Here is a 24,228-nt window from a genome sequence, read left to right as displayed (position 1 = left end):
TAAAAGACTTACTGCTCATTAGCTAACAACCTCGAATAAATATAGTCTTTAAATTTACAAATAAACAATGTCATTTAATTGTAACGTGCTACATAATGGCACTTGAAAAATAACTTATCGGAAGCTGATGTGTTAGTTATAATTCATAAAGATAATAGAATTTTGGCGTCCAAATTAATGTTACTTTTATAGATAACATAATATTATTTTCGATACAGGGTCAGTTTAGGTATTTATTATTAAAATGTTTTACAAGATATAAAACTTTACCAGCAAAAATGGCAAGGACAGAAAGAATGAATCAAAATCGCATACCGAAATTATCATGAAAATATCAACCAGTACAAAAGAGGGACAGAGGCCTACCGCGACGAAGATGGAAAGACCAGGAACAATTTCCGGAGCCATAAGGCAGATCACACATAACATAACCCATATGCATTCATGGTGGTCGTGATGGTGGTGGTGGTAGTGTTGGTGCTGCTACTGTTAATGATGATAAATGACACATTTTACAGATACATGGTGATTCACGAGGGTTTACCGTCCTTTATGGAGCTTATTTCTGAATACATTTTGAGCAAAAAGTGTCATATAAAAATAGTTCCTAGTCTCAATATTTTCAGACTTACACTAATTTAAAGTTGTTTGTAAAATAGGTGCCTTTTTTCTTTAGTTTGAAGGTAAAAGAATAATACAAATAGAGAATGAACCATTCAGAAGTATCATTTCTTTTTAATTGGCAAGTATTATGAAGCTAAAATGTGCTGTGAACTCCTTAGTTGCTTCGTACAGACATCTTTTTATATTTTTAACTAGAAAATTACATTATTCTTACGCACTTATCACAAAAATTATTACAAATCACACCACTTCCACCGACTTAATTATTTGCAGTTCAATTTTGCATCCTAATTTACAATCTTGGAGAGTTTACAACACATTTTAAAAAATGTCGCCGTCCGCTTGAGTACACTTCGTCGTACACTTGTGAACGGCACTCGTCGCGCTACGTAACTGCATACGGCTATCTTTGATTTCCGTAGCGCTCGCTCTGGCTGCTGACTGTACGCTGACCAAGATCACGCGTTCACAGCAATGCGTTCCAATAACGAAACGTAACTCTGTAAATATTGAGAATAGGACCCATGACATTTTTTGCTCAGAATGTCTTCGGAAATAAGCTCCGTAAAGGACGGTAAATACTAGTGAATCATCCTGTATACATACGCTTTTCTCCATCTACATGAATATACGTACGTAGAAAGTAAGATTTATTTTTGCGAATTATAAACTCAAAATTTAAATCTCGTCATTTTGTTGCATACTAAAATAAATTATGAATATCTTGTGAAAGCCACTGGAACTTCTTATGTTTATATACATGCGTCAGACATACAGGTAACGAATGATTATTATGTAACAATTAGGTCAGCGTGAGATTTTTTTTGAGAGAGAAGGAGATGGCACATGCTATATTCACTTTCAGTGAAAATATTGAAAAAATTCAGATCATATTTAATGATACGTAAACTGATCTCTCGATACTACAGAAATTCATAATAGGTTTTTACAATATCATTTAAAAGGAATGAAATGAGAGAAAAATTCTTATCCCTAGTGAGGAAAAGCAGTGTCTGAGCACGAGATAATTCACCGATATGTTGTAGCTATACCGCTGATCAACGTTTGAGTACGAATTAAGTTTTCCTGGTTTCCCCAGACGTTTTCTTCAAACCTGCTTAATGATAAACAATTAAACTTTTTGTAATATGATTCACCTTGCCGTCACTTTCACCTTCATTTTCATCCTCATAAGTGGTCCGCGTTCATATCGAAGTGTACTGGAACCCCATAGTGGAACACACTCATAAAGAGGCTTATCCTAACCGGGTACGTTCAATCATTCATGAGTAGAGGTAGGAATGTTTTGGTATTAAGATGATAAACCCTACAAAACGCAACCTGAACTGGACCATAAATGATACTTCAAAATTTAATTTTACATTTGTCATTAAAGTGATGAAATGCTAATTTAAATTTTCACATTTGTTCATAAATACCCCAACTGATCTTATTAGAGTTACGTTTTATTTTAGGCCTTATTTAGCCAAAGATATACTTTAAAATAAATAACCGGTGTGAGGAAGTAAAGTTAAATGAGCAGAAGTCCACGGTACACGGGGTTACAACGCGAGGCGCAGTAGGGGTAGGACGAGGAGTCGGTGAATATTTAATTTGGCTCCCGTCTTTGTAAGCGGCATGATGTGCTCATGATCCCTACAGGCTCAGACCTTCCACCACTCCATCCCGTTCGTGGCTCACAAGCGACTGACCGTGGTGACCCCTCCCGTTCACACGGTGCGAGTGCGGCCCTCCGTCATCCTGGCCGAGATTGACCGCATCAACCGCAAAGTCCGGCCGTCGCTCGCCTACCAGCCTGCCGAGGACTACCTCAACTCGCGCTCCGCCGTGGTAAGTCTCCCCTTCCCCTGTGCATGCTGAGACAAAACAAGTCGGAGTCTCCTCCAATCGATAGACAGGCCTAAGGACTCGTCACCATTCTCACATGGTATGCCACAGTTGGTTCAATGGCTCCATTCTCCATTACTGAGAACAAGTTCAGTAAAAAAATTGAAGGGTTTTTTTTAATAACAATCCAAGTCCAAAAACATAAATTTTCAGGAGAAACAAAAAACTATCTGGCATGGGTGTTGTTGACACTTCAAGTATGAAATTCACCATGCCACTTCATAAGGTGTTGTATATAGAAACTTGGGAAAACTGAAGCACATTTATAACATAATTTTCCTCATAGAAAAACATGGGTAAATGCAGGTAACTATGGACAATGGTTGCTTTAAGAGAAAAAATACTCTGTTGTGGCTGAAATGAGCCTCTCCTTTAATATTCACTTTCTTTATTATATCCTGTTTCTCCTCCTTTCGTTGCTTACGTTTCTTCCAAGAGATTAGGCCTACCTTCTGCACCTAAAGATGACTTCATAACTAATACAATTGACGTGACAAAGTATTTTTCTCTGAGGTGCTTTTGCCGCGTACGTAAAAAACAGTACTGCCAACCACTACAGTTAAAAATTGTATGAATAAATGTTTCAAGACGATATGAGTGGGATATTTGTAAATGTACCATCGTCCTGGGTGGACAATGACTGTTTTCACAAAAAAATGTTTTCGGACTATGGTTGTTTTATGAAAATCACTGAAAATTTCCATTCATATAACATAAGTCTATGGTGTTTTTTTTCCCCCAACAACTAATTGAGTACATGACCGCTAGAATACGCTCACTATAATGCTTAATATATCAAATTTTCACTTTTTGGACTATGGTTCTTTTTTCAAACAACCCTTCAATTTTTTTCACGTAACACTACCACCTAGACTTCTATATTATAAATTTATAGAATACCGATAGCCTACTTCTTAAACGATAATATTCTTGTTGTCTCACAATTGTTTTCTCTAAGTGGCGCTAATGCGCAGGCTTGTAATACGGTGAATGAATTGTTCCTGCGCATCTAGAGATTTATGTTATAAAATGCTTTTGGAAGTACTCTTACTGCCGCACAACTAAACTGAGATGTTTCCAAGCACACTGGACTAAGCCTATTTCTGAGTATCTAGATTTATTTTTGAGTATCGAAAATTAAAAGAAATGCTCTCTGAAGTTTTATTTAAAAATTGCTCTTAAAATTGTCGCAAAATTCATTGCATTGCTGCTATGCAGCTAGAAAAAAATGTATTTAAAAATGTTTTTGGAAACACTTAGGTATAAAGTGAAGCACTATTAACTGAAATATTTTCGTGCACCACAAATTGTTACTGCTGTTCTACAGAATGATCTGTATTTCGAAGTGTAGCACAGCTAATTGAAATGATTCTGTGTACAATGAATTACCACTGCGAATCTACAGTATAATTTCATTTCACAAATTATATTAGAATTCTATTAAATGTTTGTGTGCACACTGAATTGACACTGCGCACCTAGGATTTATTTTCATAAATTCTCTTGGACGATCTTTCCAGAATGCCGCACGTTTAACAGAAATACTTATGTGAACACTGTATTTTTTCAGCGCACGTATAATTTTGTTTTATAAGTCTGCTAAACTCAATTTTAGAAATTGAAATGCTTGTGTGCACAATAAATTATTCTGCGCACGTAGAATTCATTTCATAAATACTCCTGAATCACTTTTCAAATATAGTGCTTTTTCAGGAATATTTTTGAAGCGCTTTTAAAATAAAACACGGTTCATTGAAATGCTTATTTGAACATTGAATTGTTGCTGTACGGAATAATATTTAGTAGTTAACTTGTGTAAAAAAGTTTCTGAAGAATATTTTTTATAATTTTTAACTATGTGTTGAAATTTAACTTATTCGACATTTCGGAATTAATAAGTTCGAGCCTCAAAGTATCTTAAGATCTGGAAGACTATCTAGTCCGTTAAATCTAGTTGTTTGAATTAGTCAAGTATAACGGACGAAACAAAATAGGTGACTTTTCCTTGTCATGAGAGATATTTTCGATTGGAACCTTTGCGTAGATTCGAAGTGACAAGGATAGCAAATCTTAACAGAGGGTTGAAAGACTCAATCAGCCTAAAAGCTTGAGATTTCGTAGAAATGTTCTGCTTAAAGCAGTAGCAAGCCTGAGCAGCTGTAGGATAAAAATAGAGGGAACATTGGATGTGACAACTTTAAACATGCAAAGGCTATTAAATATCAATAAACGTTTATAGCAATTTCATAAAAAATGAAGGTGTGAGAATTAATGAGACAATGAGATTCAAAGAAAATCTGCTTGAAGTTTGTTTTATCAATAGTAATCTCACTAGAGGTTTTGATTTATCTAAAGAAAATCAAAATTAGAGTGGGATTTAATTGACTATTACACTATTAGAAGAAAGTATATAAAGAATATAAGAAATAAAGTAATCTAATACAATAAAATATTAATTGACTTTGTAAAATTCTATTTCACCAATGTTAGCTTCACCAAAACGTTTGAACGGCACTGCCATTTTCAGTTGACTTTCTATGCGGTAAATAAATTACGATCGCAAAGCATGTTTTATAGGCTAGTACCGTAAAGAATTTTCAGTTTGAAATGTTGACAAACAAAGAAACAAATGGTAGGGAGGTGAAGATTAGAAGAAATAAAGTACTCTAATACAATAAAATAGATATTAATTGACTTACTAAAATTCTATTTCGCTAATGTTAGCTTCACCAAAACGTTTGAACGGAATCGCCATTTCCAGTCGACTATGTATGTGGGAAACAAATGACGATCGCAAAGCATGTTTTATAGTATCGTAAAGAATTTGCATTTTGAAATGTTGGCAAACAAAGAAACAAATGCTAGGGAAGTTATAAAAAGAAACAAATGCTAGGGAAGTGATAAAATTATAACGATAAACAACCATGATTATTTTAAACATGTCCTTTCGTACCATTTTATTGGTCAAAAGTAGTATAATAGTCAATATAAAACTGTTATCTAATATTCAAAGGTTGGATCATCTTGCTGTGCTTAAAAGTTCACGAAAAATTCTCTTTTTATTTTAAAAAAAATGTAAATTAAGAGTGATTCTGAATTTTACGATAACTTTTGCATTAGAACTCCATTTTAGTCAATCGGTAGACGCAGTCCTTACTCCTGAGAAAATGTGTTTTATACATGTAGCAGACTATTGTCAAGGAAAGAGGTCAAACCCTTTCCTGGAAGCCAAGAAAAGATAAGAACGTTAAATCTACTGTAATTCACTGTATAAGTTAATAAAGCTGAAAATACACAGTTGCTCAGCATCTCGTCATTACCTTACCCTTAAATGAAACAGAAATTTTTATTGAAAGACCAACTTTATCGGCTTCATGTTCAACAGAAATAAAGTAAAACTAATTTTGAAAATTATTCGTAATACTTTTCAAACTGTTTCTCCAGAAGAGTTATGGAATATTAAAAACGAATTATTTATTTCACAAAGAAAGTCGTATTAAATATATCACAACTCATGTAGTGAGTTTGTTTTGTTGACCTATATGCGAAAGGCCGAAAACCAAAGAGAGTGTTTTATAGTTTCATCAATACATTTTGGAATTAGAGATTGGCGATTACTGTGTAAGTTATTGAAAAATGCAGTTACATATTACTGATTTGGTATAGTGTATCGTATTTCAAAATTAATTTTAACCGATTCTTACATTTAGAACCATTTAAATACAGGATAAGCATTTACATAAAGCCGAAACAGAACCTATATCACTACTACTTCTTTGTATTGGCACCGACATTAAAATACAGAGTAATCCGTTTGGAAGTGGATTATATAAAAATTCTGTAAAAGTAAGGTGTTTGCTAATTATTGTTCGGTATCCTATAAATATACTCTAGAAAGATGAAATTATTTTCTTTTTCCTCACATTAGGTCTAAAGTGACCCTATCACATACATGGCTCAAATAATAACATAAGGATAGTTTCTCCCACGTGTGAATTTTTATATCTTAGATCTAACTTTTACGAAAGTCTCAACGTTTCTGCTCGATATCACAACACCATGAGTAGGTTCTGTTACAAGCTCACACCATTCATCACATGTCTAATAATGCAACATTACTGACTCATTGAACATGTATAATCTCTTAAAATATTGAAAATCATTCTAATCCCTTCAAACCATAAGACGCATTTTGCCCCTTGCTATGCAGTAAGAGAGAGTTTTGAATTTTCTCTCATTGTTATTTTTCCTCAAGTTCTACATTCTTGCCTATGGTTTTCACAGCGTTTGGAATTTATCCATAACATATCATAATGTATTCATAGAGTTCATAAGTAGCTGAGATTGTCTGCATCCGTTGGCTCAAGTTAATTCAATATAATGTTTAAATAATTTCAGATAAAGAATGTGATATATTTTCAAATCGTAATAAAATTCAAATCACTGCTCGTCCAAAACGAAAATGTAAATTATATTTAAAATAATTATACTTAAGTGAGATTATAATTGTTACACTTGTAAACTTTGAAGGTGAATAGTATAAACATATAAAAACCACAAAATGTTCAAATGTCTGGCGTTCTAACGTAATAAAAATATAAAATATTTCGATATAAACTGTTTGAATATCGAGTATAAAATAACTATTTAGATATCCTTATGTTATTGATGATATGTGGGACGATAATTTTACAAAATTCATATCACTTTTTCCACATCTGTGCTTAAGCCCCACTACAGATTTTAAAACAGTGTTAACAAATATTATTACGATGTACCGAAGTACATATGATATTTCCGTCAACTCATCCTTCATCAGTGTTAACACAATTATTTATAAAATAATTTCTATTCACTAGTATCGTCATATTGCCAACAATCGTTACCGTCAGGCACTTGAGGAAGAAAAGATAGTACCAAATTTTGATATCGGGAACGATCATATTTACAACAATTTAATGAAATATATTATACTGTGACTGAAATATGATACCTACATATCACAATCTGGTGTAGGATAGTAGCTAAAAAGATATCCTGTATCTTGCGATATACTGCAGTGTCCAACTATGACAGTGTTCATGTCACATCGTGACGGTCTTTATTCTTTGTAAAATTAAAATACACCCGACTTAATTTTTTCACAACTCGCACTTATTACATACATACATTTTACATGTTATATTTGTCTAAAAATAAATTAGAAACGAATTTCTAAAGATAAGAACTATTCATTTGACACAGCTTAATTTAAAACCGTGTTTTTCAGTTACTGCATAAGATAAAAGCTATTATGATTGATGAGATAGTATGTGCTATTTCACACGACCCTATTCATCTCGCTTTTCAGAAGGGACATGCCTCATGGCGTGCCTCTATCGTTTCACTGGTAATGTGTTTTATTTCAGATACAAGATATTCGGGTTCAATTCCTGTAAAGTTCGTCATATTGAAGATATGGCCTTTCGGTAGTTCCGAAATGTTCTCATAATTCTCACACTGATAAACAATTTGCTAGTGTAGGGTCTTAGGGTTATAATCGTGAGTGGAGTGATGATGAAAACGATAAAATATCTGAATATTGAAAGTTTAATATGAATTTTATTGATTATGATTCTCAGTTCTTCGATGAAAGTAGGTCATAATATAAAGACACTTATCTTCTAATTTGAAGGGCCCAGAAGAGAAGTACTTCTTTTCAAAGGTAAGTACCAACACCAGTGTCGGTTTTTTCTCCATCAGAGATTCTCCAGATACGAAATGTGTTTTGTAAGAAGAGTTAAAACATTTATCCGGACGTTGCTAGAAGATCCGACACAAATTTTGTCTTACTGCAAAAATTGTTTGGATCAGATAAGCTGAAAGGAAATACAATTACTGTTATTTCATCTCAGTGATCTATATTTAATATACTTTAGGACGCTCACAAAACTTCATGAACATTGATTACATATACATGATGTTAAATCAAACTTTCTACCACCTGCTATAGCCTACATGTCATGATGGTCATGTCCGAGCTTTACAATTTATATTATCTAAAAAGTTATTTCCTGTATTTACTGCCTGGTGGAAATAAGTTATTTCTTTTACACAGAGGGAACGATCCATTTATTTATTTCCTAGTAAAATCGAATTCAAGACTACGTACAAAATAAGTGTAATAGTAAACAGAGAAGTAGATAAAAATAAATATAAAATGAGTAAAGGTTTACAAAGTGATAGCTGTGCCTGGTTCGCTACATATCTGTGAACATTTGACAATAAATTTAAAGGTACACGATCCACTAACAGAAGCAAAAATTAAACTCTGAAATTTATGTATTAAAAGAAACTAAATATAATAAATTTAATATGAGAAACAACTGAAGGTTAATGTGATAATCCAGATTGTGAAACAAACTGAAAGTTATTGTGATAGCCCTGATTGTAAAATGTTACAATCAGAGGTCGATTAATCATTTAGAAAGCATAAATAATAATAATAATAATAATAATAATAATAATAATAATAATAATAATAATAATAATAATAATAAAGCTCTTTCATTATTGAAATCAACGACATGTTTATACGCCAGCATCCAACAAATGATTTTCTACATAAACCAGATATGCTTGTCGAGACTGAGGTGTCAAAAATATTTTAAGTTTATAAAAAAATATAAAAGCATCCCGAATAACTCTTGTTGGTGATCCAAAAGAGACTGAGAAACAATTCAACACATTACAACAGAATATCAGGCAATAGCTGTTGATGAAATGAATATACCACCAATCAAGTCGCCAAAAACATATATATGTAGACAACATGGTCAAAAATACAAACTTTCTGAAGCAAAACTGTACTATTTTAAGCATATTTCTGGGGAAATTTTTTAAGAAAAGAAACTTATCATCTCTGTTGGAACCGTGCAGTTGTCATTAGTCAGACAGTTGCAGCTAATAAAATAGATATTACGGATATATTCATAAATAACAAGACAAAATAAATATATAATAGATATATCAGTTCTAAACACTCACAACCTGCAGCAGAAATACATTCTGAAATGATAACCAAGTGCACTCATCTGACAGAATAAATTCGACAACTATGGAGATAAGAAAAAGTTACCAAAGAAATGTGATCGCATACATTTATAGAAACAACTTGTGTAGACTTGAAGTACAACAGATTCTGCAGACGAAATCGCAGAAACATTAATCTTATCAGCAGCCGTAAAATAGTCAGAACTTTTCTCAATTCCTCTGCACTCGACTGGAGATTGAAACTTCATCGTTTGTTGCACCGCAGATGAATGATCGTCAAGACCGTCTGAAAGACGAGAGCTATTACTGGACGTAATAACGTATATAGAATTAGAACATTATGTCGAGGAAATAAAAGAAAGAGTAACTAAACACTGGCTATCTGCATGATCCGAGTGTGACTATGCTGTGGGACTTTTGAATAGCAACTGACAGGACAATGCCATGAAATACACGGATACTATAGTACGTAACAATAACGCTACGTAAGACTTTCCAGTTATTGATGTAAATATGCTGGCTAAAATAAATGTACTGGAAAAGGAGGCTGAACGCTTTCTGGAGCGCCGGCTTCTTATACGTTTATTGTTTATTGGTGTTGACAAAATATCAATATGGATTCGGTGATCTGAAGCTCTTATATGAATGAATGGTTGCTGTCTATACTACGAATACGATAATTTATTACATTAAAATAAAAGTTCTATACAGGACGACTCACGAGGATTTACCGTCCTTTACGGAGCTTATTTCTGAAGACATTTTGAGCATAGTTCCTATTCTCAATATTTTCAGAGTTACATTAATTTAAAGTTGTTTGTAAAATGCGTTTTTTTTCTTTAGTATGAAGGTAAAAGAATAATACAAATAGAGAATGAACCATTCAGAAGTATAATTTCTTTAATTGGCAAGTATTATGAAGCTAAAAATGTGCTGTGAACTCCTTACGTGCTTCCTACAGACATCTTTTTCTATTTTTAACTTGAAAATTACATTATTCTTATGCACTTATCAAACAATTATTACAAATCACACTACTTCCACCGACTTAATTATTTACAGTTCAATTTTGCATCTTAATTTACAGTCTTGGAGAGTTTACAACACATTTTAAAAAATGTCGCCGTCCACTTGAGTACACTTGGTCGCAAGCTTGTGAACGGCACTCGTCGCTCTACGTACTCTTTGATTTCCGTAGCGCTCGCTCTGGCTGCTGACTGCACGCTGACTAATATCATGCGTTCACTGCAATGCGTTCCAATAGCGAAACGTAACTCTGTAAGTATTGAGAATAGGATCCATGTTTATATGACATTTTTTGCTCAGAATGTCTTCGGAAATAAGCTCCGTAAAGGACGGTAAATCCTCGTGAATCACTCTGTATTTCGTAAAAATACTTAATTTAACTTTCTTGGTTTATTGCACTGCCCCGTACCAAACATAGATCCTGTAATTATGTTTGGCAGCTTATACCATTTACAGTTTATATCCTCTTATTTTATTTAAAAATAACATATGTCTAGTTTACAACAAATATTTTTATTTATAGGTATCAATTTCATGAAAATATCCTACTTAATGAGATTCACATTCTGGAAAAACGTTATAACATCTCTTAAAATATGTATGAATGATGATGGATCACTCCCTCTCACACTAATTGCAAAAGTCATACAGGATATTCTGTATGAGTAGGCCTAAACGGCATAGAGATGGTATCAAAGGGTTCAGATTTATTAACTTGCACTCTTCCTCAGCACTCGTACAAGTTCCAGTATGGATTAAGCATTTTAAGTGGTTACTATGAATCCGGCTATTTCCAGGAAGCGTCTCATGCTTAATTCTGTATTTTTCAGTCGTTCGATGACGAAACACGTTCGATCCGGGCTCAGACAGCAGCGCTTCTCAAACGCATCCACGAGCCGCTGCCCCGCGCCACCAAGACCTTCCCCATCAGTGTCACCAGGTACGTCATCATGCTGGGCTGTCTACCTCCTTACGAATTAACAAGTTCCATGTTCTCCCTATCTGCTCATCAATGCGTAGTCCTACTCTCTGCTAAAGCCGATGGAAGGCTATGCAAAAGGAAGTTTGTATGATCATCACCACCACCGCTACCACCACTGCCATCATCATCATCATCATCATCATCATCATCATCATCATCATCATCATCATCATAACAGATTATGTAATATTTATGATATTTAAGACATTTTTGAAATTTTATTGTAAACAAAACATCATTTCAATAATGAAATAGCGTTTATTTTTGTTTTAAAAAGTATATATTCCAATATGATTACTATTTTTTTCTTTAACAATTTAATAGCCCTATTTCTAAGCTCTGACCAGCATTCAAAAGAAAATCCTATAAAATGTTCCGAATTTTCCAATAATTGATAACTGATTTCCAGGACCAGGTATTTATGGAGATCGCGAAAATCACTACATAATAGATATACAATAAATTTGTACTAATCTTTACAAATTAAGTGATTCTGATTAATAATGTGCGGATAAAAAACAATCGCGACAAATAGCGAAATAGATTTCTAATAACTAAATATGAACACACTCGCGAATTATTACTACTGCGTCATTTTATAGCGAATTTCATATTCTGAGTCTTTTTTCGGATTTTTTTTTTTTCACTTGAATGTGTTATATATCCAAGTAGGTTACATTACATGGTATTCCAGGTGTTCTGATTACATTAGTGAACTCAAAAGACGAAGAATTCAACATTTCACTAATAATTTTATTTGAAAGTGTTAATTTGAGGGCTGCAAGTTTGTTTTCGTTTTTAATGAATGTATACAGTCTCAATCCAACAAATATTATCTATTGGCCATACCACACATTTACCAGAATCCAACGAACTTTTAATGTTAATTATTTGGAAAGTAATAGTCATAATGAGTTAAATTCCAATTCCAAAATATTCGTATTTTTTTAAATTTCCATTAATCTTCGCCAAGAGTACAAATCAATCTCCAACAATCTCCGCCGACACCAATATTAAAAATACAAATGATAAAATTAATCTCCATAAATACGTGGCCCTGCTGATTTCTATTGCATTCATAATAATTAGAGATGAAAGAATTCCTTCGTAAACACGACACCACCGTATATGTGACTCGAGTATTGTGCATGACGTCAGAGGGAAGAGGTTTAGAATTGTTTTCTGTACCGTCTAGTCACAGCAACAGTGCTGAACTGTGGTGCTACGTGTCCAGTGAGGTAGTAAGTGAGCGAGTCGATTTTTAACCTGTAGTGTAGTGTTATTGTCATTACTTTATATATTAAGTAATTCTAACATATGTAGGCTTTAGTTGAATTGTACACTCCATAGAGGACTACCAAGAGTAACAACTTTACATTGGTTATATTTCACTCCAAATGTTTCCTACAGGTAGTGTGCAACTTTTATGTTCCACCGAAGTATACTGTACGCTGTATGTCTGAAACCTGCTCTTGTTTACAACTGACCGCTGTGCAAAGTTCAGAGACACCCACATGTATGGTTGAAGCGTAGGCAACCTCGTGTCCGTGGAAGGAATTGTTTCATCTCTAATAATAACATTGTAGAAGGTCAATTTAATAAGAGATACGAATATTTCGCGGCCCGATAATAACGTTAGAGACCGCTGTGACCAGCTGTTTACCATGCGATTTGGGCGAAATGACGAGAAAGAAAACATTTTGCATTGATAGATTATATAATGGAAAAACAAAATAAATTTAACTTAGAAACCAATGTATTCCCTATAGATTCAGTAACCTATATTTCCTAATATACATGGGAGACGAGATCCTACATGGAGCAAAACATGGAGCCCAAAAATTCATTAAAACAGACTTATTCACTCAAAAACGATAGTTTTCAAAGTTATCATCACATTTTTTCAGCTTTTATAGAAAAGATCCTCGTTCATCATAATAACTCAATGTCACGTATAACTCCTAAGCAAGATAAAAACGGTTATTTCCTTCCAAAAAAATATCCCTAGAAAAATGAGATATAGAATATTAATATTTCGTTAAATATACTCACTTATTACAGTCGGTTCTGGAAATGTTGCCCAACTGTTTAACTACACCACTAACATCTGCGGTTAAATTTTCTGTTCACTCACGCAGTTTGTCTTTAGAAGTGGATTCAATTCCGTGCCTAAAATTTTCTTTATTTTAATTTTTCCTCAGTGTGCCTGTTTGAATTTTTACACTTTATCTTTTAAGATAAATTTTCCCCACACATAAAAATCACAAAGCTTGAGATCGAGGAAGGGGATTGGTTAAATATTAGGTGTAATTACCCTGTCTTGAGAAACGACAAATAAAGCAGCCAGATTCACGAGTCCTATGACAAGTCGCGGAATACTGCTGAAACCACACATACACTTTCACTTCGTCCGTTAGCAGCGTACACAAGTCACGCGAAAACACTTCCAGTACTTTTTTTTAAATGTGAGTACCTTTAACAATTTACTTTCTTTCCCATTGGCTTGCCCAGAATTCACAAGCACGTCAAATAACTGGGTCATAGTGGGCTCTACTACCGGTTAGCGGGCCGCGAAATTTTCGTACACATTATCTAAATTCACTCTGTATAAGACAAATTTCCTGAAGGTACAAAGCCATTATTTCGGCTAATAAACTTTCAAAAAATGCAATAAACTAAGGAAAATAGTTGAATAACTTTAATTTGTTACGTTTTGGATTTAACTTTGTCGAAAAAGGGCAACTGAATACAAGTACTGTGGAAATGTACATGTTCTAATTTTTTGTAAACCTTATTTACTTATACCATATGTCAGGTATTTCAAAAGTGCTCTGAATATGTAAAATAATTTCAGAGTAATTGATGGAAGATAGGTTGTTGCATTTGTAACAACGCAACAAAATCACTTCACGTCGGCAGTGAGGAAAACATTTTTGCGAGGAAAAGCTGTGATAATAAAACACAATTAACTCTCACAATAACAGGTTGAGTGACATGAATTGTTACACTCTAAAATAAACGTTTCCAAACAACGGAATGAAACAATTAAGAAAAAGGATCGTTATATTAAACCCCTTTGATTTGTAAATGAAATGGTGCTTTTATTTGCATGTAAGTTTCAATTATTTAATAAGTAATAGGATAACGGTTGGTAATATTGTGATATGTGTAATAATGTGATAGTTCTTTTTGAGAATTTATTATAATTTTACTGAGCGAGAGGAAGATCGGTTTTTTGCGTCAACATATTAAGGGAATAATCGTGGACAATTTTCTGCACAAAACCGGTCCTTCTCTTACTCAGTAAAGTTGTAATACATTCTCAAAAAGAACTATCAAAATATTAGGCCTACTCGTATCACAATATTACCAACCTTTACCCTATTTAAAACGTATTAAAACTAGTGAAACGAAAACTTCAAGGGATTGAAGATAGGCTATAGAACTTCTAGGAGTTGTCCGAGAGTGAATTTTTTGTAACTGTTTCATGTGAAACAATGGCTAATTTAGAGCGGAATGACTCATCGTCTGGAAGTCACTCAGCATGGTACTAAGAATACAGTTTAATCATCAGTAACAACCCGCAACACCTACACTAAGCACAGGAATAGACGCTTCGCCTTACATAAAATTGCCTCTATAATTATGGATCCACTTCTTTGGTTTATCACGCAATGAACTTACGTCTACTAAGAAAATCCATATAGTTGTCATATGACCTAGAGGACGACTTATGAATAATTGTACAGTGAAGTAACACAGAACAACTCAAGTAGTGGCCACCTTAAGACACTGTATTTCTATAAATGGATCTTCATACACGCATACAACTTCACATTGAGCAAATAACGTTGAGTTGACTTAATGCAAATATAATGAAGGGATTTTTCTATATAGCCTCTTTAGATTTGTTTTCTTATGAGAGTTTAGCCCTAGCTTACAGGGCAATACGTAACGGGACTATTCCTTACGAGGTAAGTACCTCATTTGCCATAACTATGGTCCTGGAACACAACTATGATCCACGATACAACTATTCAAAGAACATTGTAGAAGTAACAGATCGTTCGTAGATAGCTGCAGTGACTTGACTTCAGAGTACAGTACAGCAAAAATATAGATAAACGAGGTACTACGTTATGGAGTACAAAATTTGAATTGATCACAGTTGTGTTCCAGGACCTTACTTGTGGGAAATGACAGTACTACGTCTGTCTTCCGCAACCTTTCAAAACGTTCAGGTTGCAAAGTTATTGTACAGAGTAAACATTCATTCGTTCATTCATTCATTCATTCATTCATAGTCTTCTGCCAAAGGGCAGGTTTTTCACTATAAATTCAGTATTCTCCGATCTTTTATATTTTCCGCCTTCCTCTTAGTCTCAGCATAAGATTCACATATCTTAATGTTTTCTATCATTCTGTTATCTTCTCTTGCTCCGAAATTTTCTTCCGTTCACCATTCCTTCCAGTACATCCTTCAGTAGGCAGTTTTTTCTTAGCAAGTACCTCGTCAATTTCTTTTCCTCTTCCTGATCAATTTCAGCATTATTTTTTCTTCACTCACTCTTTCTATACAGCTTCATTTCTTATTCTGTCTGTCCATTCCATACGCTCCATTCTTCTCCATATCCACATTTCAAATGCTTCTAGTCGTCTCTCTTCACTTCGTCGTAATGTCCGTGTTTCTGCACCATGTAATGCCACACTCAACACAAAGCACTTCACTACTCTGCCGTTTTCCTCGGGAAAGAAAAATACGGTGATTTTCCATTGTTTTCTGCACCTCTCTCTCTCTTTCTCTCTCGTCGCATCTCTTAAAAAATCCCACGGGGGGGGGGGGGAGGCTCCAACTTGGAGGTGAGGAGAGTGTATTCGGCTAATTAGACACTTCGGACTTCACCGACATTCACCACAGCGTTTAAATATCAGTTCTATCAGGGCTTTTGACTCGATCAGAGACTGGGAAATCCCAAATTAGGCTTTGTCCCCCTAAACATTATAAATGCGAAATAGCCTCTGAAAATATAGCCGTGGTGCAACGTTTCTGGGTATTTGCACTGAGTCATAAATGTTGAGACATCAACGTTTCGGAGCTACATATAGATTTTATCATTAGGGAAGGTAGCAGAAATGGAACGAACAAACCTACAGTATCTGTTGGATCTACAAGAGATATTTTCCAACATTTGACGTAGAATATAATGCGGGTTGAGTATGCTACTAGAAAAAAAGTCGCCATTTGCTAGCTTTGTGGTGCTTTCGCTACGGTCCGACTCGCAAAAGTGCAGCACCATGGTGTATGATCAAGACCCATATATATGGGTGACAGCACTGATCCAGTCCTGGAGAATAGTAAGTTATTGGTGACGGATCCGAGAGATATTTCCTTGTTTACTTTTCTCTCCATTTCCTAATGACAGAGCCGTTCTGTAGCTCCGAGACGTTGGATATCTCTACATCTACAACATTGTGTAAGCACCAAAGAAGCCTCGCACCACGTGGATCACAATGAAATATGTTTACAAAATATAGCTATCAATACAAACTGCAATTACATAAAACACCATTTTTTTTAAATTACAATGCTGGCTTCTACTAGTATGAAATGGAATGGAATGGAATTTTCGGGAGGATACACTATGACCCAGCTCTACAACCTTTAATGATCTATTACGTTAACACTCAAGCTAGGTGCACTTCCAAACCTACACCGGCTGATTACACTGACAACCCCTCTTGTCTCCATCCGTACGTCTCCAGCCGGGAACAAAATCCTGAGGAACCTAAAATTCGATTTAGATGCAATTTGATTCATCAAAACTTGAAGGTTGCTGTTTTTAATGCTCAGATTCCGTCAAGAATGTTACAATTATTTTTATATTTATAAATTAAAGTGAAATAATACTTAAATTTGTATTTAAATTTCGAAAGAAAATGTTACACAGTTTTGTCTCAGTCTGTAAGCTTGTAATGATCATTTAATGTCTTGCACAGGGTAGCCTATATTAAATGAAAGCAAAAAGTACTACGGAATTCCAGCTGTTATATAAGCTATATCATTTAAAATATAACTACAACGACCGTTCCATTTTTCCTTCATTTATCCCAAAGCAAAGACACATGAAAATTTCCAGAAGTGAAGTCTGTTCCACAAAATTAGTTACAGAGTTAATAAATTTACCAGTTCTTCGCTTACGAATTAAACTTTCGTTGTTTGTCAAGGAGTTAGAAATAATTGCTCATTTTAATGTGGAAGGTATGGAAATTAAGAAATATCATTAAACCAGTATTAACGCGAAGGTGAACTTGGCAGGTACCAGGAGCCGCCTATTCCGGAGCGCATCACGTCTGACGCCTACATCCATCGCCTCCTGGGGCCAACCCACAACGTGAAGCAGGAGATTCTCAGCATGTCGCACTACGACGAGCCTGCCAAGCGATTGATGGGTGAGTATCCATCACGCCGAGTGACTGCGCTCTGCATCATTACAAGTGCCAGTAAAATAAAATGCAGCTCGTCAGGCTGCCTTGAGGAAAGCACGGTGCACACGGAGCTACTGCCACGTACTAAGACAATAAAATACAATAGACCTATATCCATCCATCCATCCATCCATCCATCTAACTATCCATCTATTTACTTATTCGTATATCTATACATCCAACCATCCATCCATCCACCTGCCCTCCTTTACTTTTTACATATACATATATATATATATATATATATATATATATATATATATATATATATATATATCCATCTATCCATCTATCCTATCAAACATTTGTCAATTCATTTATTTACCTACTTATCCATCCGTACATCCATCTAATTATCTACTCGCCCACCCGTTCATCATGTATTTATCAATCAATCAATCCATTCATTGATCCATCTATAAATCTACACATCCATCTATCCATCTACCTGCCTCTCAATTATTTTCGTCCATTTACCCAATTATCCATCCACCCATCCATCTACATACTTACCTATTCATCCATGCATCCACGCATTCATCCATCCATCCATCAATAAATAAATCAATCAATCAATCCATCCATATCATCTCTCTTTCTACTTATCCATTCACCCAATCATAATTTCAAATATATATCCAACTACCTATCAATCCATCCAGCCATCCTACAAGTATCTGTCAATCCATCTATTTACCTATTTATCCATCCGTTCATCCATCTATTTACCTTCTTATTTACCCGTTCATCCATTTATAAATCAAGCAATCAATAAATTAATAAATTAATCAATCCATCAATCCATCCATCCACCCATTGATCCATCCATAAATCTACTCATCCATCTATCCGTCTACCTGCCTCTCAATTACTTTCGTCCATTTACCCACTTATCCAACCACCTACCAATCCATATACTTATCTATTCCTACATCCTCCTATCTAGTCATTCATCCACCTACTTACCTCTCTATCCATCCATTCATCAATTTACCCACCTATTCACCCACTTAGCCATCCACCCATCCATCCAGGCACCTACCCACATTTCCTTTCATCCATATATTTATCAATCGATTAATCAATCCATCTACCTACCCATTTATCCATCTTCCTATTCTTATATATATATATATATATATATATATATATATATATATATATATATATATATATGTTTATAGATCCATTCGTCCATTCACCCTTTCAATAATTTATCAATACATTTATATACCTACGTACCTATCCATACATTCATCCATCTATTTATTAATCTATTTATACATCCATCAATCTGCCTACCTATCAATCCATTCATTCATTCATCCATCTATAAACTCACCTATCCATACAGTCATCCATCTATTTAGATATCTACTTATACATCCATCAATTTACCTACCCATCAATCCATTCATCCATCCATACACTTACCTATCCATACATTCATCCATCTATTTATTAATCTATTTATACATCCATCAATCTATCTACCTATCAATCCATTCATCCATATACTTACTAATTCATTCATTCACCCATCCATCCATTTATTCACCTATTTATACAACCATCAATCTATCCATCCATCCATATACTTACCTATCCATACATTCATCCAACTATTTATTAATCTATTTATACATCCATCAATCTATCTACTATCAAACCATTCATCCATCCAACCATCCACCCACCCATCCATCCATCCATCCACATACTTATGTATTCATCCATTTATCCACTTACCCAATTATCCACCCATCTATTGTATACTTATTTATTTATCCATTCTTCCATTTATCAAAGCATCCATCCATCTGCATAATTACCTATACATCCATCAATTCATTCATTTTCTTAGTCAACTATCCATCCACACATCCGTATAATTACCTAACCAATCATTCATCCATTTACCCACCTACAATACTCGTATCGTTCGATCTAAAGTAAACATATTCATCTATAAGTCCATCCTATATATCTATAACTTGTATTCATTCATCCATCCATCCATATGCTTACATCCATCCTATCCAAATATTCAACTTTCCTTTCATACATTTATTTGTCAATCCTAACATAAATTCATCAACTCACACACACAAACGCACGCACGCACACACAGTGGTTATTAGCTAAAATCCTACATCTGAAAGATCGAATTTAATAAATTTCTTGTTGCAGGCAAGGGACACTTGGCGTGTGTCAGTTTTGCGGGAGGACGCGCCTTTCCCAGGAGGAAGAACCTCTTTGTTGATGATGACCGCGTTAAAAATGACGTTAAATACCTCTCGCTGTACAAGAAGAACAGGGACGCAGCCGAGAATCCACCAAAGTTGGAGGCTGCAGGTAAGGCTCTTCCATCTCACTGCTACTTGCTATGTGGGACGTTTGCAATGTCAACGTTTTGCATCGCCATGTTCTCAAATACGTAGTTCAAGACGAAATATAGCACAATTGGCGTAAACAATCCTTAAGGTTATTTGCTAATAAAATTAAATTATGAACCATTACTGTAAATTTCATTTCCTGTTTCAAAAAGAAGGAAAGACGTGTAGTTACCTCATGATCTAACTAAAAATTCTGCACAATATATCACTTTATTGGTACACAACTGACTAAGTGATTATATGAAAGTACCCCACAGGGATTGTGTCCGATGGACTCTGTGAAGTAGTGGTAAGTTGCAGACGAAGTCGATGATTGCATTGTCTATAAGCACTTCAGTTTTTCCTTGCTATCTCATTACGCTACCATATTACCGATGAACAAAAAGTGCAGTAGCATATCACCATTCAACGAACTACCACAGCTCATACACAATAATTAAACAAATGATGGTCACCTTCAATGTTTCCTCTGAACTGCTCACACGACAGTAATTGAAAATTTCCCGCTCGCACTGAATTGTTACCGCCTAGCTGAAATTTTGTTTAAAGTATTGCTAGAATGATTTTTTTAATTTATTGACTGTAATTGGTGAGTTCACAGCAGCAGCATGTTTGAGGGTGTGTCAAAATCAGGTTGGATGTGACTTGTCACTCTTATATTTTCAGGGTCTATTTTGTCTGGTAATATTGCAAATGTTTAGAAAGCCCAAGCATTTCTCTATGTTTCGTTCCCAGTTTGTGGTATGTTTTCTTCACATTGATTTGCGTACTGCATACCAAATCCATTTTTACCAGTGAATCATTTTAAGTCTGTTTGCTGACATAAATCAATCAGAATAATTTGGGATTTTCGTGGTATTAAAATGGTGCAAATTCTTCCAGTGAGTCATACATGCAGAAATATTGGCAGCTACAAAACGAATCCAACATCAAGGATGACATGGAAATATGAATATTTCTGTTGAATCTGTTACACAGAAGTATTCTCCAGTACTGTATCCAATAGTATGCACTGAAGAAGGTTTTCTCTGGGAACTCCCGTTTCCCTCTATCATTTCAGCAACACTCTCCATCGCTCCCTTATTTCATCTATCATCTGCAATACATAGGCTGGGGGTGAAGTCTTCAGGGTAGTACGGGTTTTCTGTGCTGATATGGAAAGAGCTTGGGGCTCCGGGCCCTTGGGGCTTATCAGGATACTCGTGTGCGGATGAGACCTGGCTGAGGCAGGATGGTTCACCTGTCAGCCGACGATGACAGGAAAGGCTGGACTCCTGGGACTTATCAGGCTACTCGTCTGCGAAACGGGACCTGACTTTATCATGGACTAAGACAAAGTGGTTCACCTATTAGCCACTAACGAGTGTCGGACTCGAACAATCATCGCATGTAAGGTATAGGGCGAATAACTGTCCAAAGCGTGCCTAAGTGTATGGATCTGTCCTGGGTACAGCCGTTCTGAAACCAATCCAACCTGATCAGGTAATGGATTTCAGAATAAAATAAGTCCGTGCGGTATTTGTCTCCCTTGATATCTATACTCCTTCGCTTGGCAACATTGAAGGTCATATACAGGATGTTTGCTGCAAAGTATAGTTCAGATGTCTCCAATTTCTTCCTATGAATATTCTGTCTGAGCACTATATGTATAAGACAGGGTGTAACTAAAATGTATGTCAAATTTTTAGAAGCACATTCCTCTCATAGAGAGGATGTAAAAATATTATATGGGAATTAATCCGGAAATGCTTCATTTCCTTATTACAGCCCTTTTTCTATAACTCTGCTTACATTGATGCAATACATTATGAAATAAAAACAGCATACCACATGGAAGTATCAATATTTGGGCCTGCATTGTTGGTGACGTTCTGGTGGGACCTCATATTCTTCCACCAAGGTTCAACGGAGAAAGATACACAGAGTTCTTAGAGTACATCTTACCTGTTCTGTTACAACATGTGTCGTTAGCAATACGAATAACCACGTACTTCATGTACGATGGTGCTGCTGTAAATGAAACCTCGGTGAAACACGAAGAAATTCTTCGACCACGTACTTTGGAAGGGTGCGAAACAAAACGACATTCTCCAGGGATACATTAGCGCATCCGAGATTCAATATGAAGATAGGTTGATGCATGTATTCATGCTAACGGAGATCATCTTGAACTCTTCCTGTAAGACAGATTTTCATGTAGTATGCTATTTTTATTTCATAATGTACCTCATTATTCAATGACAGCAGAGTTGTAAGATAGTGGCTGTAACAAGGAAGTAAAGAGTTTTCGAACGAATGTTCATATAACATTTTTACATCATCTATATGAGAGGAATATGCCCCTGAAGTTTTGACATGCATTTTAGTTACACCCTGTATGGTAAGGTAAGAAATGTTTTGTTTTCTTCATCGGCTGTAGCTTGTCTAGTGAGAGATCCCACCCTTCGTGTTGTTTACCTGTCGTCGTTTCTTCCACGGACGAAGTTACCAGGCACTAATAGTAGAGCTTTGTCTTTCCATGCTTCTGACCGCGTTCGAATTCCGACTCGTACAATTAAAAAGCTTTTTTTCAACAAAGACTGTGTTTAGAAAAGTTTCGTCGAAATACCTATTCCCACATTCTATAATTCCCCACAAAGTATCGTAATCATTATCCTCAACGTTATCATTAATTTCACCCCATTCAGAGTGGAAATAAGCATAGCTAGTCTGTAGACTAAAGTGCATATAAATAATATGCGTCTAATTTACTTAGAAGGAAGAACATAACTTCTAATGCGATTTCCTTAGTCTCGGATCTCGTGAATAATATTTGAAATTGCAGTTTACGAACTTGAATAGCAAATATTTATTTATTTTTGCAAAACGTGGCAATTGCTGGCGTTCCCGCACATGTGTTTATCTGTAAGCCTTAATATCTTTAAAGCGTGTTCTCATGTTTGTTTGTTATTGTTATTTAACATCACCAGTGATAGACCATACTTTAATTTAGTTTTAGCTCAGAGTTCTTCCACAAATCGTACTAGTTTTCAGGTTACACAAGATTCTGCCATGTCTTAAGTAAAATAATATATTACTATTATTATATTAATATTAATTTAGTTTGTAACCCAATTTAATCAGTAGGAACTTTAGGCTTACAGTTTCATTGATGCTATGTTGCAATGTAACTTGCAAAATAAATTTATATAAAGCAATTTAAGATAATGGTTACAATATCCTGTACACAAATACAACTAACACAAAATAACTCGAAATAATTATTATTACAAACCGTTATACAGGGTGAGTCAGTGGCTATGTTAAAAACTTTTAGGGATGATAGAGGAGACAATTACGAATAACTTTCATATAGGAACCTATGTCCGGAAACGTTCCTTTTGGTAGTTACAAACCTAGATATTATGTTAGTCAGTGTAAGCAGCCATCCTTTTGAAGTATGGTGTTTCTGAAAATGTTGGTGGTTTCTGATAAACATGGGATAAGCTAGTTGGCATCGTAAATAATATTTTGATCCATTAAACCTTGCAACTTGCTGAGATGCATTTCATTTATGGAAGAGCAAAAGGAAATGCAAGGAAAGTTGCAAGGTTTAATGAGTCAAAATATAATTTATGATGCCGACTAACTTATCCTATGTTTATGAGAAATCATCAACGTTTGGAAGAAAGGTCGTCTGCAACCAAACTTCAAAAGGATGGCCTTGACTACACGGATTCACATATCTAGGCTTATAACTAGCAAGTGGAACATTTCCTGAAATAGGTTCCTATA

General features: G+C 35.0%; 1 protein-coding gene across 4 annotated transcripts in view; it reads left to right on the top strand.

The window, feature by feature from the left end:
- LOC138692721 (uncharacterized abhydrolase domain-containing protein DDB_G0269086-like) overlaps positions 1-24,228 on the top strand; it is a 113,243-nt gene that overhangs the window by 66,675 nt on the left and 22,340 nt on the right. For 2 of the 4 annotated variants that reach the window (XM_069815899.1, XM_069815898.1), the window contains 4 exons: positions 2,287-2,475; positions 11,421-11,530; positions 17,889-18,022; positions 20,249-20,413. In XM_069815899.1, coding sequence (XP_069672000.1) covers positions 2,287-2,475; positions 11,421-11,530; positions 17,889-18,022; positions 20,249-20,413 — 598 coding nt within the window. The remainder of the gene's footprint in view (positions 1-2,286; positions 2,476-11,420; positions 11,531-17,888; positions 18,023-20,248; positions 20,414-24,228) is intronic. The other 2 variants (XM_069815901.1, XM_069815900.1) reach the window with 1 other exon arrangement.

This window comes from Periplaneta americana, chromosome 17, assembly GCF_040183065.1.
Source record: "Periplaneta americana isolate PAMFEO1 chromosome 17, P.americana_PAMFEO1_priV1, whole genome shotgun sequence".
Classification (NCBI taxonomy): domain Eukaryota; kingdom Metazoa; phylum Arthropoda; class Insecta; order Blattodea; family Blattidae; genus Periplaneta; species Periplaneta americana.
This window is presented reverse-complemented; position numbering and strand designations above follow the sequence as displayed.